General features: G+C 37.8%; 1 protein-coding gene across 1 annotated transcript; it reads right to left on the bottom strand.

Annotated features, from left to right (window-relative positions):
* Positions 1–124: 124 nt before the first annotated feature.
* Positions 125–17017, bottom strand: g6pd (glucose-6-phosphate dehydrogenase). Its single transcript, XM_057830713.1, has 13 exons — positions 16976–17017; positions 14285–14406; positions 10242–10279; positions 10013–10121; positions 8455–8672; positions 8224–8382; positions 6735–6860; positions 2806–2899; positions 2553–2739; positions 2219–2454; positions 2067–2143; positions 1079–1171; positions 125–992 (listed from the first exon to the last, which is right to left on the bottom strand). Exons 1-13 carry the CDS (start codon positions 16995–16997, stop codon positions 902–904), a joined length of 1572 nt encoding a protein of 523 aa, XP_057686696.1. The 5' UTR covers positions 16998–17017; the 3' UTR covers positions 125–901.
* Between the last annotated feature and the right edge of the window lie 347 nt (positions 17018–17364).

Here is a 17364-nt window from a genome sequence, read left to right as displayed (position 1 = left end):
GGAAAATGTCAAAATATCTTCAAAGGGGATCAAGCTGGAATTGTTGAAGGCAAAAATAGATGTGAAAACTGTACGTTTACAATATCTGAATTTATAACAGTACTTGAATAAAAAACGACTACCATGAAACAAAGAGGCAAATGTACTTTATTACAAGATTTGAAAGTAGTATTTCTAGCATGACATGATAGTGCAGAGAAAAGCAGTACGCAGTTGGTCATTACGAGCTGCCGTGAAGAGTGCTTTTTAAAATATGGAATGAACCTGTGTAACTTGAGTGAAAATGTAAACAAAAGGGAATGCGATCAGAGGGAGGTTATGCAAGAGTTTTTACAGTCTCGTCCTTGAGGACACTTAAGACTTTTTCAATACAAATGCTGCAAAAATAAGATTACCGGCTTTTACTTTTATGTCTATTTACAAGAGCCAGTGTTCCGGTAACAGGCAAGAGAAGGCAAACAAAAGTTCCACCAAATGCGATGAATAAAACGCAAGCTTTGTGGTATTACAATCACAATAGAAGGTTTTGCTTGTGCACAGTGCTCTACTCTGCGTTGTTATAGTTACCATCTTTTTGGTACACACTCCACACTCCAGTATGGCAGTCGACTAGGTAGCTGAGGGTATGGACTAAATATTCAGATTTGTTTTGTTCCCAAACTAACTGTTTCCCATAAATGAGTTATTTAAAAAACACAAAATAGGATAGTGTCAACTTGGTTAAATTAATCACTCTTTTGAACATCTGATAAAGTGTCTCAGAGAAATTACATATTTACCTGAGATAGAGCCACACAGTAGATACGTGTCACTCTGTAAACTATGTTGAAACATATTGTGGCTCACCTACCATGTTGCACCCCACCGGACTATTCTACCGACCTCCCTGCAATCAGCGCAACTAAAGTTTATTGGGGTTCACCCATTTGTAGGTGCCTTCATAGCGGAATCCGACTCTCTTTGCAAGGTCATCTGCTTCTGTTGGACCCCGGCTAGAAGGAGGACGGGTTAACGGGAGACTGTTAATATGCGTTTGTAATGTTTTCTCACAATTCAGTACAGAAACTCTCCGACTTACCTTCCGTATTTGTAAGGAATAGGCTTTGGCTTCTCATTGTCTATTTGGTGAAGGAGTGGAGTGAAGATCCTCCAGGCTTCTTTTAATTCATCACTATAAACGAGCATTAAAAATAAATTGTTGTACACGACACAATTAACCATTCAAACAAAGCAATCCTTGACAGTTAGTTGTATTCAACCTACAATATTTTCCGCAGTATAAAGGGCATCGGAGTACAGTATAAGACGCACTTTCAACGAATGGCCTATTTTAAAACGGTTTTCATATCTCAGGCGCAACACATTATAAAGCACAGTAGTAGTTGTAGTAGTTGGGGTTGCATTATGTATTTACTAGCATTTGGTAGCGGACATTCCTGGTTAATATGTGCATGCGCTTGTTGGGTATTTTCATACTTTTTTGACCATGACATAATACTGTATTTCCAATTGTAACATCTGCTGCTCTTTTCTACGTTTAAGTGGGATTGAGAGAATTTTGTATTAGCATTCATTCCATATAGTCAATGTGTAGTGATTGTTTTGTGAGCGCTAGATTGCCTCGTTACTCATCTTTACTTTGTGAGTGAATTTAGTCGATTTTTTAGTGAATGCTCACATTCAAACTGGATTTAGCAATATCTCTAAAACCTGGGATTTTCTTTTTGTCAGGCAAAATACTGCTGCATTTTAATTTGTGGTAAAGGAAAGTAGAATTTAGTAATTTTGAAAGAAAACTTAAAAAAAGGACAATAAGTAAGACTGGTGGCCAAAAACCATACTGTAACCAGGATCAAACTATTGAAGCGAACAACATCCCCTTCGGGTTGCCAGATAAGCACTTCGCAATGGAGAATAATGCTGCGTTATCATACAAATGTTGCATTTGTGATCAATGCACTCCTAATTTGCAGTATTTTTTCAATGCAACAAAAACTGAAGCAATGGTGACACCTTTAGGTAAACACAGAACAACTTTTCAAGTAGTAATGTAATTTACTACAAACCTGCGTACAAAGTGCATCTGACTCCCACAGAAAACGTCCAGAATGAGACGTTCATAGGCATCTGGTAGCTTTACATCCTAAGAAAAAATAATATTTTGACAGGGAGAACACAAGCTTTTCATCAGCAGTGAAAATACACGCATTGCACGTACCTTATATCTGCTCTTGTAGGTGAGATCCAGCTCCGTTTCCTCGGGGCAGAAGTACACGCCTGGTTTCTTGCTCATCATCTTGGCGTAAACGGCTTCATTGGGTTGCACACGAACCACCAGCTCATTTCGGCGACACTGATTTCCGAAAATGTCCCCGGGGACGTCTGTGAATTGCAGCCGCACCTCGGCCTTCCTCTCATTTAGAGCTTTTCCACAGCGGAGGATGAAAGGAACGCCTGAATACAAAACGTGTTCCGTTTAACTGTAGGTCGGAATAAGTGCAAGCAAGGGATTTTGTGTTTTGGATGATTTTTGAAGGATTACTAAATTTTACCATCCCAGCGCTCATTGTGCACGTACAGCACTGCTGTGGCAAATGTGGACTGAGTGGATCCTTTAGGAACTGTGGGATCATCAAGGTAACCCAATTTGGCATCGCCTTCCCCTTCTGGGTCACCCACATATTGACCCAGCACCACATCTGACATTAACACCGGATTGATGCATTTCAGCACTTTGACCTAATGAAGAACAACATAATGAGAGGTGGCTTTTTTTAAAACCCAAACCCCATAAAGAATTTGTACCTTTTCATCTCTGACATCATCAGAACTAGTGGAGGCTGGTTTCTCCATGGCAACCAGAGACAGCAACTGGAGCAGATGGTTCTGCATGACATCTCTAATCAGGACGACAAGAAACAGATCACAAGAAAGGAAGACGCGACACCCACCATACAGCACGTGATCACGCTGATTACAGGGTTCATGCACTATTTTAGAAGTCTAATTTAATTCTTTTTAAGACCTTAAAAATATATTTTAAGATCAAAACATTTCACAACAATTCCTGATGAAGAAAAAAAAAAACTCACAGTAAACTTTCCCTGCTGCCACAGACCGCTGGTGTTTTTCTCCTACTCTTACTCCTACCGTCTAGACGATTTTGACCCCCTTTTTTCCCTAAAGAAAAAGTCTTTCTGCAATACTTTTCATCGGGGGCCAACTATGTCTTAAATAAACCATGTTCCATCCATTTTTGATTAAATCTACAGTATACTTCCCCATCTCTGCAAAATCCCGCTCATCTCTACAACCGCAAATAACCAGGAAATACCATCATAGCGACATGTCTTGTCGCTGACGTACGCTGAGGTGGTGAAAAACATACCGTATAACATATATTGTTCCCAAACACTCGTATTAACTGCAGAATCATTAATAAAACAATACACACCATTAAAAGTTTTACTGTGCACTACTGTGATTTCACTGACATTAAACGAATCTAGAGCTGTCCCGACTAGTCGACATAGTCGACGTCATCGATGACGTAAATCCGTCGACGAGCACAACATCCCGTCGACGGTTAATGAAGGGTTAAAAAAATATATGCGTGGAAAGTCAGAATGTCGGATGCTCTGTTTGCAAGCGGGGAAAGCGGCACAAAGCCAAAAAAAGCGCACCAGAGTGTCCAAAACATTGACTTATTTCAAAGAAACAAAGGAGAGTACACTCTTCTGTCCTGTCTCTTCAATGCCAAGCTTGGCTGCACATCGGCCGTGAATAAACACCTCAAGCGCCTTCACGCAGTTGGTAATTTTTTTTTTTTTTTGTACACCAGAGGGTGCTGTCGCCTTACTAAATAATAATGTTTCATTGACAATGGGCCTATAAGTGCTATTAGTATTGTTCTTAATGCTAATTGAAAGCTTTATTTTATGGTATAGAAAATTATATAAGATTAAAAGGTCATAAATATATACAGTATATACAGTGATTGCACTCAAGGGAGAGATTGTCAATGATAAGGTAATAAATTAAGGTAAAGGCAATTCATATAGGCAATTCATTGATATATAAATAAGGTTTAAAAGGAAAAAGGTGAAAAGTTTTTGTTAATTTCTAATTGTGTTGCTTTATTTGTGTGCACCGTAGCTCTTACGGTGTGTTTACATCAAGGATGGAATAAAAGTTGTAAACCATCAGTTTAAGAGACCATCTTTTCAATCGGGATGCTACACTAGTTAATTCTATCAGCATTTGAACTCATAGTTTATTTGTGATTTATTATTGTTATTTACGTGTTTATTTGTACTTTAATAAATAATTTGAGTGTTCCAATATGTTTTTTTTGTGAATTGATAAGCGTCAACAAAAATTTCATTGCTAAATTAGTAAAAAAAAAAATAAAAAAAAAAAATTTATTATTAGATTCGTCGACTAATCGTAAAAATAGTCGGCTGACTAATCGGGAGAAAATTAGTCGTTTGGGACAGCCCTAAACGAATCGTCTGGAAATGTATTACCTACTGCAATTTTCCATTCAATTTAAGGCCTTAATTATCCGGCTTTTAAATTTAAGGCTTTTTAAGAACCTGCAGGAACCTTGTGATTATTATGACAGCTGATCATGTTACCTTCATCAGCATAATCATCACGTAATGGTCAACAGGATTCAACTGTTGGCCCCTCGTATGGATTAAAGTGGAAAAAAAAATCTCCATTTTTTTTCACTGGCATGGATAAGATTGTCGAGGTGGTATTTGAGGTGCTTAATTCAGTTACAATAAATCAACCATTTTTAATGAATTCGACATTTATTATGAAGTTTTCAGTGAAAATGTATTTCATTAACAATACAATACTTCTATAATATCATTATGCAGTAATAAACAGAGAAAAGTGCTGTTGCAGACCAATCGCATCACTAACTCTCGCCTTCAGCCTCAAACTTGGAAGTTATCATGTCTGCTCCGTTTCTCGACTTCTTGAGTTAGACCAGAACCTTCCTTCACGTCTGCGGACACAGACTTGCTCCATGCCTTGGTCCATTTTGAAAAAAAAAAGGACTACTACAACTGACGTAATTTTTTTGTGAATTAGTGAAAATGGGTAGCCCAATAAGAATTTATAAATTCAGCTACAATCTAACCACTTCTATCTCAAAGACCAATGACAAAAATAAGAAAAGGAAAGTGATCATGCACAAACTCCATGGACACACTGGATTCTTTCCAATGGTTAAACATAGAGGCTAATTAAGTCAGAGAAATAGGAAGCTAAAACCCAGTAGAGGGGCGTAACAGCAGAACAAATCTAATATACAAAAATATGACAGGGTTAAAAATAACTACAACAATCATTAGCGTTTGTGAAATTAATTATAGGCCACTATTCTACAACCCCTGGCAAAAATTATGGAATCGCCAGTCTCGAAGGATGCTCGTACAGTTACATGTTCTCCATGACATTTACTTAGTAACTTTTTGAGAAAAATGTTGAGTAGTTTTACTAAGCTATACTTTTTACTTTTACTTGAGTAGATTTGTGAAAACAAAACACTACTCTTACTCCGCTACTTTGGGCTATGCAAGAGTCGTTACAGTCTTCCTCTTTATTCTACATATTTTATTTATTTATTTTTTAACAGCGATGCCAAGAGTAGCGATGTGCCTGGTGTATTACCGGGGTAGCTGTACCGATTTCACCAATGAGACGTCGCAGCAATAATCACATGACTCCATTATACCAATCAGAAGCAAGCTTGCCGCTCTATCTACACCAGCCTGTTCAATCATGTGGTGTCTTTAAAGCACCGTAAAAAATGAAGTATTTAATATAGAGCGCTACGCTCAACATGACTCAAAAGAGCGTATTTTAAACTCTCTCACAGTTTTTATTTGGCACCGATTGGCCACGGAAAACCGGAGATATTATACTTTTAATTTCAAAATGGTAATTATGAAGTAACTCTTCAGTATCCAAACTAGGAACTATTTTCTCCAACAGAGTGCACTCATCCTCTTTGGACGAATTTTCTCTCGTCGTTTTTTTTTTTTTTTTTTGTGTGTATTTCTTTGGCTTAATGTGGTTATGTAATGTATGGTACAGGATCATTATAACAACAGTCCATATAGATAAATTTGTGCTCAGAAAAAAATACCATTGTTTAAAAAAAATAAAATAAATAAAAATACAAGGTGTTACTCACTATGGTCCTCATTACTTGAGTATTCATTTCACCAAATACTTTTTTTACTTGTACTTGGGTACATTTTTTGGACAACTCCTTTTACTTGAGTACTATTATTTTGAAGTAACACTACTCTTGAGTAAAATTTTGGGCTACTCTACCCACCTCTGGTAGCCGGAAACAGTTACTGAGAAAAAAAAATGGAATCACCCTGAAAATTTTGATTATCAAATTAGTGTTGCAAAAGATGTTGGTATTCACAGTCAGCCATTTCTAAAGTCTGGACCAAGTACAAACAACATGGAAAGGTTGTTAAAGGCAAGCATACTGGTAGACCAAGGAACACATGAAAGCAATATGCCTAGAAAAAGAGCACAACTAAACAAATGAGTAACAAATTGGCAGAAACTGGAGTCAAGTGTAAGAAACCACTTAAAGGGAGTGGTGGTGATTCAATAATTTTCCAGGGGGTTGTATTACCACCGCTACCCCTTGCTGACGGATTTTCATCACTACGGAGGACTTTAACCCTTGCTCTTACCGGATTATTCCAAAGTCATCAAAGTAGCCTCCTCTTCCCTGAGTGCCAAATGGTTCCTTAAATGTGAGGACCACACAGGCCACGCTGTCCCTATTCCAAATTGGTCCAAAGATGCGGTTCCCAAATCTGTAAGAACATCACATGGAGTGTTCTTCATTTTATCGGCACAGCTGCCAATGACAACAAGCTTCTTGATGTCGTTTACTGGGTGACACTGACAATCTACTGTGAGAGCAGGATTTCACATATATTCCATGATTGAAGAACAGATACACAAGATGACAAAGAATGACATATCGACTTATTGAAACTTACCTATAGAATGATAAAATCATTCATCCACTATAAATTTGCAAATCCCTGATCAACTTTAACACTGCAGTGGATGACAAACGATACAAAAGCTGTATCACAGTCTGCCTTCGTTTTCAAGTTCCTGTTCTGAACGATTAATTATTGTTTTTATAGTTTGTAGTGGTGGTAAACTGTATTGTAGTCCAAGTAATTCGCAAAACCGAAATTTTACAGCGAAAAACTGATAATTAAAATGTCTGAATTTTGCAGAAAAAAATGCAAATATCGCAAGAGGAAGTTTTGCTATTGCAAGAGTGTAATGGAAACACTATAATTATCGCAGGATGCGATGTACCCAGTCACATGATCGTTTATCTTCCTCAAGCAACAGGTTTTGGGTGTCTATCTTGCTTCAGTAAAATCTCACAGAATGTGTATTCACGAGAATGTCTTTTTTTCCCCCCGAAAACCAGCCTTTTACGCAGTACTTCTCAAATAGTGGGGCGCGCCCCCGCAGGTAGGCACAGAGCGATGCCGGGGGTGGCGCATGTGACCTTGGGGAACATACTTCTTTGCCATACTAGAATACAGTGTAACTGCAAAATTAATTCTAAAATGAATTTGAAGCCAGTGGAGTGACGATAGCATACGTTCACGTCTGGATGTATCGGTTATAAATCGGCGCAACATTCTGAACAAGTTGCAGATCCGAGATAGAGGAGTTGGAAAAAACAACATAAAATGCATTGCAGTCTTTCAGCCTTGAGCTAATAAAGTAAATGAACAGTACTTATATAGCGCATTCATCTACACAGTTACTAAGTCCAAAGCGCTTCACATTAGCACAAATTTACCCGCCCAATGGTGCTGCTGCCATGCAAGGCGCTGACAACCCATTTTTCAAGGTCATAGCGAGTAAGAAAAGGCTTCACATACTTAGACTTAATTTGTAAATACATTTTGCCAGAATGTTGCAAATATCGCTTTAATTTTACAACATACCACCACAATAAGGCACCTATTTTTAATTTCATACCATTATGATAGGGTTTATCTAATCTAAACATTAGACCTACTACTGTACTGTATTAATTCTCCCCACATGTGTGACTATCCCATGTGAAAGAATTTTCAGATTCACATACGCACACAAAAAAAAAAAATCTATCTACTACCAATGTTATGTATTTCCTACCTGAGCACCATAAGGTTTTGCACCATTTCTTTGCCTAGATAGTGATCAATACGGTAGATTTGGTCTTCAGTGAAGAGGGACGAGAGGTGAGCAGACAACTCTTCAGAGCTCTGAAGGTCATGTCCAAACGGCTTCTCGACAATCACTCTGGTCCAGCCTCTACAAAGAACGGAAGGGAAATTAGTAATCCAATCGGAAACTTCAGCTTCTAGCAAAAAGGTAGGGACTGACTTTTCGCTCATACAGTGATGTTTTATATTCTGGGTAACATTGTGGTAAACTGTGGGTGGCAGGGCCAGGTAGAAGAGCCTATTTGCTTCTGATCCTTCAGGGAGTGTTAGGATGTGTTTATTGAGATTGGCAAAGGAATCCCCATCGGCATATTTTCCACATATATAAGAGTTCCTGCTAAAGAAGACAGACAAACGATCTGCTTCTGAGTCTGTCACCTAGGCAGATGAGCAAACAAGATAAACATAGTCAGGTGAAATTGCAACGAAAACAGTTGTTTTGATAAGAAAATACAGGGAGTCCTTGGGTTACGATGTACTCGACCTACGACATTTTGACAAGGGGTGTGTATTGCCTCATATCTGGCAATCTGATTCGTATCCCGATTCATGGGTCGCAATTCACTTTGATCCCGATTAATCCGGATACTACACTTGAAGACGATTATTGCGAAATTTGTAAATCACTTTTGAAAAAAACAAACCAAAATGGACATAAAAGTATAATTATATCAATTCATTCCTGAAGCCTCATCCAGCACTTAAGTAAAAATGTTATGTTTGAACAACATATGGCTTTCATTATACCATTTTATCTTTTTTAGTGTAAACCTGATTAAATGCAGGATTCCAAAAATTTCATGCCTCCGTTTTGTAGTAAAAGCCAAAATGAGCCCAAATTTCAGACTTATAATATAACTAATCTAAGCAAAACAACCACAAGTACCCTGTCCACCACTGCTGAGATGTGCTGCTCGCAGCACACAGCCATGAGCAGCTAATGTTACTGTTCACATTGATTGACGCTTGGTAAATGGAGAGTACTTATATGGCGCAATCATCTACATTGTTACAATGCCCAAAGCGCTTTATATTAGCACACATTTACCATTTCACACATTCACACACCAATGGTGCTGCTGCCACGGAAGGCACTGCCAACCCACTGGGGGCAAATTAGGGTTTCCACATTATGCCCCAAAGAAGATCTGCTCGTCTAGGTTTAACCAAAACAACAGTAATTTCCATGGAAACGGAGAAAAAAAAGAGTAAATCATTGGTAAGTATATGCTACGTTCAGACCAAAGTTAAACAGTCATGCGAAAACGTGTTGCTTTTCACCATATGCAGTTTTGTGTTAACACACGTTGCCAACAGCCAAACAATTACGTTCACATAACCTACAAATGAGGACAGTAATTTTACGAATTGGGTTGCAAGTTGGCAATGTGAGTGCTGTGTTTTCAGGGCTGTCTCTAATCGCACACAGAAATGAGAGAGGGAAGAGTTGGCGTGTTGGCTTAGTCGGCATCGGCTACGGCTTACAGTAGTCGTGTTCCCGACTCTCGGCACTTCTCAGCAATAATGATAAGTAGAAAGTACGGCATCTTATTTTTTTGTTTCAATGTGCGTACATATTTTACTTTTTTAATACTAAGTATTTTGACGTAAATTTAAACTTTAGCGGTAAAATCCGACTTACACGAAAATTCTGGTTACCACGTTCAGGACTCGAGGACTCCCTGTACTATTATTGATATGATTTTGTGCACTAATACCTTGAGGTATGGCATGCACGAAGCCCTGATAGCATCAACTGTCAGGTCAGAACGAGCAAAGCCAATAAAAAATGTTTTCTCTGGGAGAAGACCGTCTCTGAACAACCACCTGGGAGAAAACTTCAAAAGTTACTCAGAATCCAGAAGACCTTGTCCACGTTAGAATTACATCATCACTATCGGCAATGTCGATTGATGTGAGCAATAGCAAGGTTTTAGGATTACTTACCACAGTGTTGGGTAGATTTTCTTCTTGGCCAGGTCACCCTGCAGGTCCAAACACACAAAAATAATTTACGACATGTTTCCTGTAAAGGTATTGAGGTCATCATGTTAACCGAGGTTATTATTTTCAACAACAAAGTTCAAGATGTGATGTGGTGCAGCTAATCAACACCCAAAAGATTCTAGTGTCAACAGGTGACACAAGAAATTCTGGCAACCAAATTGGAAAATGATAAGCTTCTGAGCTAAAGCTTCTTAAGTGAGAACGGAAAGTTGGTTGAAAAACAATTAACCGACACACGACAGAGTCTATAATGGTCGGTTGTATATTCTAGATAACAAATAATAAACCTCAAATCTAGCCCTTTTCATCATTATGCTCTGATTTCAATGGGTTTCTCACTAGTAGATATCCAATCCATTTGAATTTTAAACGGATTGGACGTCTATGATTGTTAATGTCAGTAAATGGCAGTTAATTATGGGCATTTCAAGTCACTTCCTGTTGCTTTCCTGTCACTTCCTGTTGGTTTTTGGGCATTTCTGAACTTGACATCCTGTTCATTTAGGGTTACTGAACAGGAAGTGACCCGGCAATGTACAAAAATTACCTGTAAAAGCGACCTTTGTTCATTCACCCCCTCTCAGTCAAAATTACAGTAATTCAACATCTATGGCCATCAGAGGCAGCCAATGATATAACACTCTTCTAGTCGAAAATTTTGGTAGCAACCAGCCAATTCTTTTTTTTTTTTCAACCTTTCAACCTTGACAACTTTTTAAAATGATATATCAATTCTTGGCAGGAGCATACACTACTGGCCAAAAGTATTGGCACCACCATCTGCATTTGTGTCAGATAATACTCGATTTTTCCCAGAAAATGATTGCATTACAAATGCTTTGGTAGTGATATCTTCATTTATTTTGCTTGCAATGAAAAAAACACAAAAGAGAGTGGGAAAAAAATTAAATCACTACCATTTTACACAAAACTCAAACAATGTGCCGGACAAAAGTGTTGGCACCCTTTGAAAAATCATGTGATGCTTCTCTAATTTGTGTAATTAACAGCACCTGTTACTTACCTGTGGCACATAACAGGTGGTGGCAATAACTAAATCACACTTGTAGCCAGTAAAATGGATTAAAGTTGACTCAACCTCTGTCCTGTGTCCTTGTGTGTACCACATTGAGCAAGGAGAAAAGAAAGATGACCAAAGAACTGTCTGAGGACTTGAGAAGCAAAATTGTGAGGAAGAATCGGCAATTTCAAGGCTACAAGTCCATCTCCAAAGACCTGAATATTCCTGTGTCTACCATCTGCAGTGTCATCAATAAGTGTAAAGCCCATGGCACTGTGGCTAACTCCCCTAGATGTGGAGGGAAAAGAAAAATTGACGAGAGATTTCAAAGAAAGATTGTGCGGATGGTGGATGAAGAACCTCAACTAACATCCAAACAAGTTCAAGCTGTCCTGCAGTCCAAGGGTACAACAGTGTCAACCCGTACTATCCGTCGGCGTCTGAATGAAAAGGGACTCAATGGTAGGACACCCAGAAAGACCCCACTTCTGACACAGAGACATAAAAAAGCCAGGCTGGAGTTTGCCAAAACTTAACTGAGAAAGCCAAAAACTTTTTGGAACAATGTTCTCTGGTCAGATTGGACAAAAGCAGAGCTTTTTGAGATAAGGCATCAACATAAAGTTTAGAGGGAAAAAAAACGAGGCCTTCAAAGAAAAGAACACGGTCCCCACAGTCAAAAACGGCGGAAGACCCCTGATGTTTTGGGGTTGCTTTGCTTCCTCTGACTGCTTGACCGTGTGCATGGCATTATGAAGTCTGAAGACTACCAACAAATTTTGCAGCATAATGTAGGGTTCCTGTGTGAGAAAGCTGGGTCTCCCTCAGAGGTCATGGGTCTTCCAGCAGGACAATGACCTAAAACACACTTCAAAAAGCACTAAAAATGGTTTGAGAGAAAGCATCGGAGACTTCTAAAGTGGCCAGCAATAAGTCCAGACCTGAATCCCATAGAACACCTGTGGAGAGATCTGAAAATGGTAGTTTGGAGAAGGCAACCTTCAAATCTCAGAGACCTGGAGCAGTTGGCCAAAGAAGAATGTAGGCCGAGCGTGCCAATACTTTTGTCCGGCCCATGTTTGCAGTTTTGTGTGAATTTATAATGATTTAATTCTTTTTTTTTTTTTTCATTCTCTTTTGTGGTTTTTTTTTTTCATTGCAAGCAAAATAAAAGAAGATATTACTACCATAGATTTGTAATTGCAATTGTTTTCTGGGATAAATTGAGCATTATCTGACAGAACTGCAGGGGTGACAATACTTTTGGCCACCACTGTATCCGATGACCTTTTGGGATGCTGGGATGTATCGTTTTCATATATTTTCACACACCTAAGCAACACACAACAGGAGCGCTTCATAAAATACATGCTCATTTCTTATTCATTTATCGTGTTCTTAACACCACATTCAAAAACAGTTCAGGAACTTTGCAATGCCTGGCTTGTACATATATATAGTACAAATTTGCCGACATTATTAAACGTGATCATTTACTAAAATATGACAACCCTTGTGTAATGGGAAAACTTGATGAAAATGACCAACTGTCTTAAGTGAACTATACACCAGTAAACAGGTTAAACCAGAGTGAAACATCACACGGTTCTCCTTCCTTTTATCTGCCAGTGTACTAACCTGAAAGGAAACCGCTGACAGCCTAGTGACAAAGCAACACCACCTTTCACCTCACCAGAGACCAAACAAAGCAAAAAGCATGAGGGAAAAAGACCAAACTGATAAGCTAAGTAGGCAGTAACTATTCCTAGTATACATACTGTGTGAGTCAAGACAGACAAATAACTGACTAAATAAAAAACTGACTATTGTAGTCATACCAGCAGGTGGCAGTATTTTTTTTTTTTTTTTTACCATACTGGACTGTCCATGACTGAATTCAAATACCATAAAACCTGTCCAATTTGGTGTTCAATCAAAACTGTCCAAAAAATACCATGAAACTACTATGTCATGTGTGACATCACACGAGATGTCAACAAATCTCAGTACAGTACTTTCAAGTTCAGTGAGCAGAGACAAGGGTTATTACGAAAACTTTTTTTTTTTTGGCCTTTTCTTTGAAAAGAACTTCTATGCTGGCAATAAAATAGGTAATAAAAAGTATTGTGACTTTGATAATACAGTCTGAGCACTATAATCCATTTACCGCTAATATTGCTTACAATTAAATATATTTTTTGCCTGAGTGAAATAAGTACTTTAATACACTAGACGGTTTCAGAAATTCAAGTCACGCTTATAAGACTATGACAGAAAAAGGTGAGTATTGCTTTCTTATAATGTACTAAAAGTTTTACAAGGAAATATCAAATGTACTAAATTCATGTTTGTAGAAGTCTTATAGCAAAACTAATAAAAATATTTCTTCTTTTAATTGAAACTGATGAGCAATTCACAAGGTTTTCTTAGACTGAAAGAATTTCGCCCTATTATGAAATATTTGTAAGAATCTATTTCAACCTCCACTGCTCAAATAGTCAACAAGTTCGCAAAATTACAGAGTAGGCGGTTTCATACAAAGTATAAGCAAAGGGGAACCTTGAAGTGATGCTTTTGAAACCTTGGGTTATTGAGCAGCCCTTGTTTGTAAAAGCTTGGTGAAATAACTTTCAACATTTCCTGAATCAGATCATGTGCCAGTCCAGCAGTATTTTGGATACTTACAACATACTAATGAAATGACCCACATCTACCAGAGGTAATGCAAAAGGAAAGTGTGAAGATACGCTAAAAATTCAAACGGTAACACTAATTGTTCTGACATAAGAGTCCATTAATTCAGAGGGAGCAAAAACCTTAATTTTAATTAAACTTATCATGTCATCATTCGCTCATGTGGATGACATGGATAAATATTAAGGTCTGAAGTTGCTTCTCAGTTACAGCCTTAAAATCATGTACACTCCAACACTGAATAGGCACCTCACACTTTCATTCTTACCGAGGCTCCCATGATGATAAATATATGAGCGTCGGATTTTCGGAACTCGTGATCATTGTGCAGCTCCTTCCTCAGCTCCCCGAACACCTCGGAGCGAGAAAGGGGAATGTTGCTCATTTTCTCTACAAAACAAAATAAAGCAGAAAAAAGACATACTTTAGTCATAACAACAAGAACCGGAAGTATGTATGAAATTTAACTTCAGCCATATTTGGTTGTGTCTGTACTGTCATGGACAATACGTAACTAATGCAAATTAAACTACATATGATTATAAAAGTAAATTTCCATTGGTAAAGTGAAAAAGTTAGGTATAGCAGCGCTGTGGAGGACCGTGAATGCAACAATTTTGGAAACAAATAATACTCCGAATCCAGATCTTTAAAATTGATGCTTCGGGCTTGTGCCATAGTATTATCAAATCAGGCATTATATATAACTAAATATTATATATTTTTTTTTATTACAAGTGGCACTTAAGCTAAAATCCTTTGTATTCCTCCAAAGTCGACATCCTCGTGCGCCTTCTGAATAAATTTTGTTTGTGTTTAATCAGCTACCATAGTCAAATGGCTAATATTGCAGTTACTTACATGAGAACATAAAAAATTTATTTATTTTAAAAAATACAAATAAGTTTACAGTACTAGTAGTAATAGCAGTTTAAGCGTATTCTTTTAAATACAACATAAATGAAACAAATAAGAAATATATTAATAAATAAAGTAATGTTAAAAGATAACGAACAAACGACAAATTCCGTGCATTGATGCACTAATGATCTTAATAAGCTGGTGTGCTTTTTACTTTTTTATTTGATGTGTATTGCAAAGTCTGCACGTTTTTAAACTGAGACTTTCCTACACATGTATTCACACTATATTCAAAACATATGAAACACTTTTGTGTCAATATTAATATTCCATGACAGGGTTACTACAGGTATCAGTAATTGTCATTTAATGCCACTTTTAAACTAATTTAATGCCCATGCCCGACTGCAGATAGTTTCACACACACAAATTGAAAGTAGAGTTGTCTGATAATTACTTTTTAACCGATATCCTGATCTTGTACAACTCCTAAAATTCGATACCGAAGTCAAACCAATATGAACATAGGCGGTCATGGACTTAACATATTATAGTTAATTATATTGTGATGCCCCACTGGATAATCTAATAATAATGATAAATGTAACAACTTCAAAGATTTCCAATAAGCATTCTGTCAAAAATAAGAGCACAACTTCAACTTATGGGAAAATTGCCTATATTGCACTATAATAGTGCAAACATCAATTTTATAGATCAAGTGTAAGTGCAAAGTGGCAATAAGGCACTGCAATATCACACTGGACTCAGAGTGCAGTGAATGAGGTATGTAATGAGTTTATCATTCATTATCTTACAATCATTTATTGTTCATTTAAATTTGGCACCATTATTGCAAATGGTCTGCTCATACAACAAACCCCATGCATCTTAGTTTGGTCAATAAGCGTAACTACTGCGGTAAACTGTGACCTGCCCTTGTATAAAGGCAGAAGGCGTTGACGTTCACTTTGAGGACAACATGAATATATGCCCAAAAGCAAAAACCGATGTTGTTATTATCCAATATCATTTTATAAGGATAAGTATCGGCTTTCTTATCCCGTAATGATCTTATATACTGTATGTTCTCTTATCTGGCTACCCGATAATATCAGACAACTCTAATAAATAATGCAAAAACAAAACAACAACAAAAAAACGTTATTTTATTTTTCAACCGTCAATTTAACATAAGTTTTGATGCCTCAAACATTTAGTTTAATGCTTTTTAATGTTTTTCAAGGCCTGAATTTTGACAACAATCCATTTCCTATTTTTTATGCGTTTTAATGACCCGCATAAACCCTGCATGAGAATGCTGCGAAATTACTTCCTCGTCAATAACTCATCACTCAAAGTAGAGGGAAATTACTCCACTCCTTCACATAACTGTTGAGTAAATAATTCTTGCAGTACTTCCTGGAAGTACCAGGAAGTACAGCATTTATTCCTTTGCAGCTCTGTCGCATCCTATTAATATAGCAAATCGAGGTTTAACATAAACAACGCAAACACGTGGACCTGTTAAAAGGCCCTCCGACAGTCACTACAGCTCCCAGAAATAGCCTGAGACAAACTATAATGATATTAGTGAAATCCTCCTCTAAATCCCGTATTAAGCAAGGCTCAACCTTTCCACTGAACATCTAAAGAGATAACCAAACTCGTCAACATTGTTTCCTTCGTCTGACAATGAAAAACCCAAAGAAAATTCGAGCACTGGCTTCCAAACGCACAATGTGGCGATTTTGGTGCTACTTGAAGGTTCCGTGTGGTATTTTGCAGCGCACTGTGAATAATTTGCGTGGATTAATAACAAAAACGCCCTGTCATCAGTGTTTAGCTTCACGTGATGTTATGACAACAACACAAGCCGAGTCTTCCGAGCTAACAGGCAAAAGCTAAAACAACGCCGGGAGGACAAAAAGTCGTACTTACGTGCCCGTTTTCAAGAAGACAAACGAAAGACGACTGACTACACTTCGCGTGCAGATAATACACAAGGAAACTCCACAAAACCGGGACAGCGCGCTACTTCCCTGTTGAAGTGACGAGTGGGAAATTGTGAGATATTATTGGTTTGCGAGAAACTCACCAGCGCTCGCTCGAGTTCCCATTGCTGCCAGATGACGTCACGATCTCGCCGGTGGGCGGAGCTACAGTAGGAGTACAAGTGCATGAGGCGTCACAAGTAAATTAGATGGACAATTTATTAGTTTTGGTCATGTTAAAAAAAAATCATAATTTCATTCATTCATCTAAATCATTACTTCACTGGCCGCTATTGACGGCAATATACGTCCAATCCATTTTGATTGGGAGGGTTGGAAGCGATCATTCGCCGTCAATAGCAGCAAAATTGCAATCCTCACGAGAATTGTGTTTGGTGCGACCAGAGGTGGGTAGAATACCCCCCAAAATTACTTCAAGTAAGAGTAGCGTTACTTCAAAATAATATTACTTAAATAAAAGTAAAATAGTCAT

This window comes from Corythoichthys intestinalis, chromosome 2 (genome assembly GCF_030265065.1).
Source record: "Corythoichthys intestinalis isolate RoL2023-P3 chromosome 2, ASM3026506v1, whole genome shotgun sequence".
Lineage (NCBI taxonomy): Eukaryota > Metazoa > Chordata > Actinopteri > Syngnathiformes > Syngnathidae > Corythoichthys > Corythoichthys intestinalis.
The sequence above is the reverse complement of the archived record's forward strand: the minus strand, read 5'-3'. Positions and strand labels throughout refer to the sequence as shown.

What these genes read in the sequence shown, in the direction of transcription:
- g6pd (XM_057830713.1), bottom strand. Translation starts at nt 16,997, where the DNA reads ATGGGAACTCGAGCGAGCGCTG. An exon ending in CGTGCATGCCATACCTCAAG is followed by an intron (nt 8,673 to 10,012) that starts GTATTAGTGCAC and finishes TCATCTGCCTAG; the next exon opens with GTGACAGACTCAGAAGCAGA. An exon ending in CAGATGCACTTTGTACGCAG is followed by an intron (nt 1,172 to 2,066) that starts GTTTGTAGTAAA and finishes GCTCGTTTATAG; the next exon opens with TGATGAATTAAAAGAAGCCT.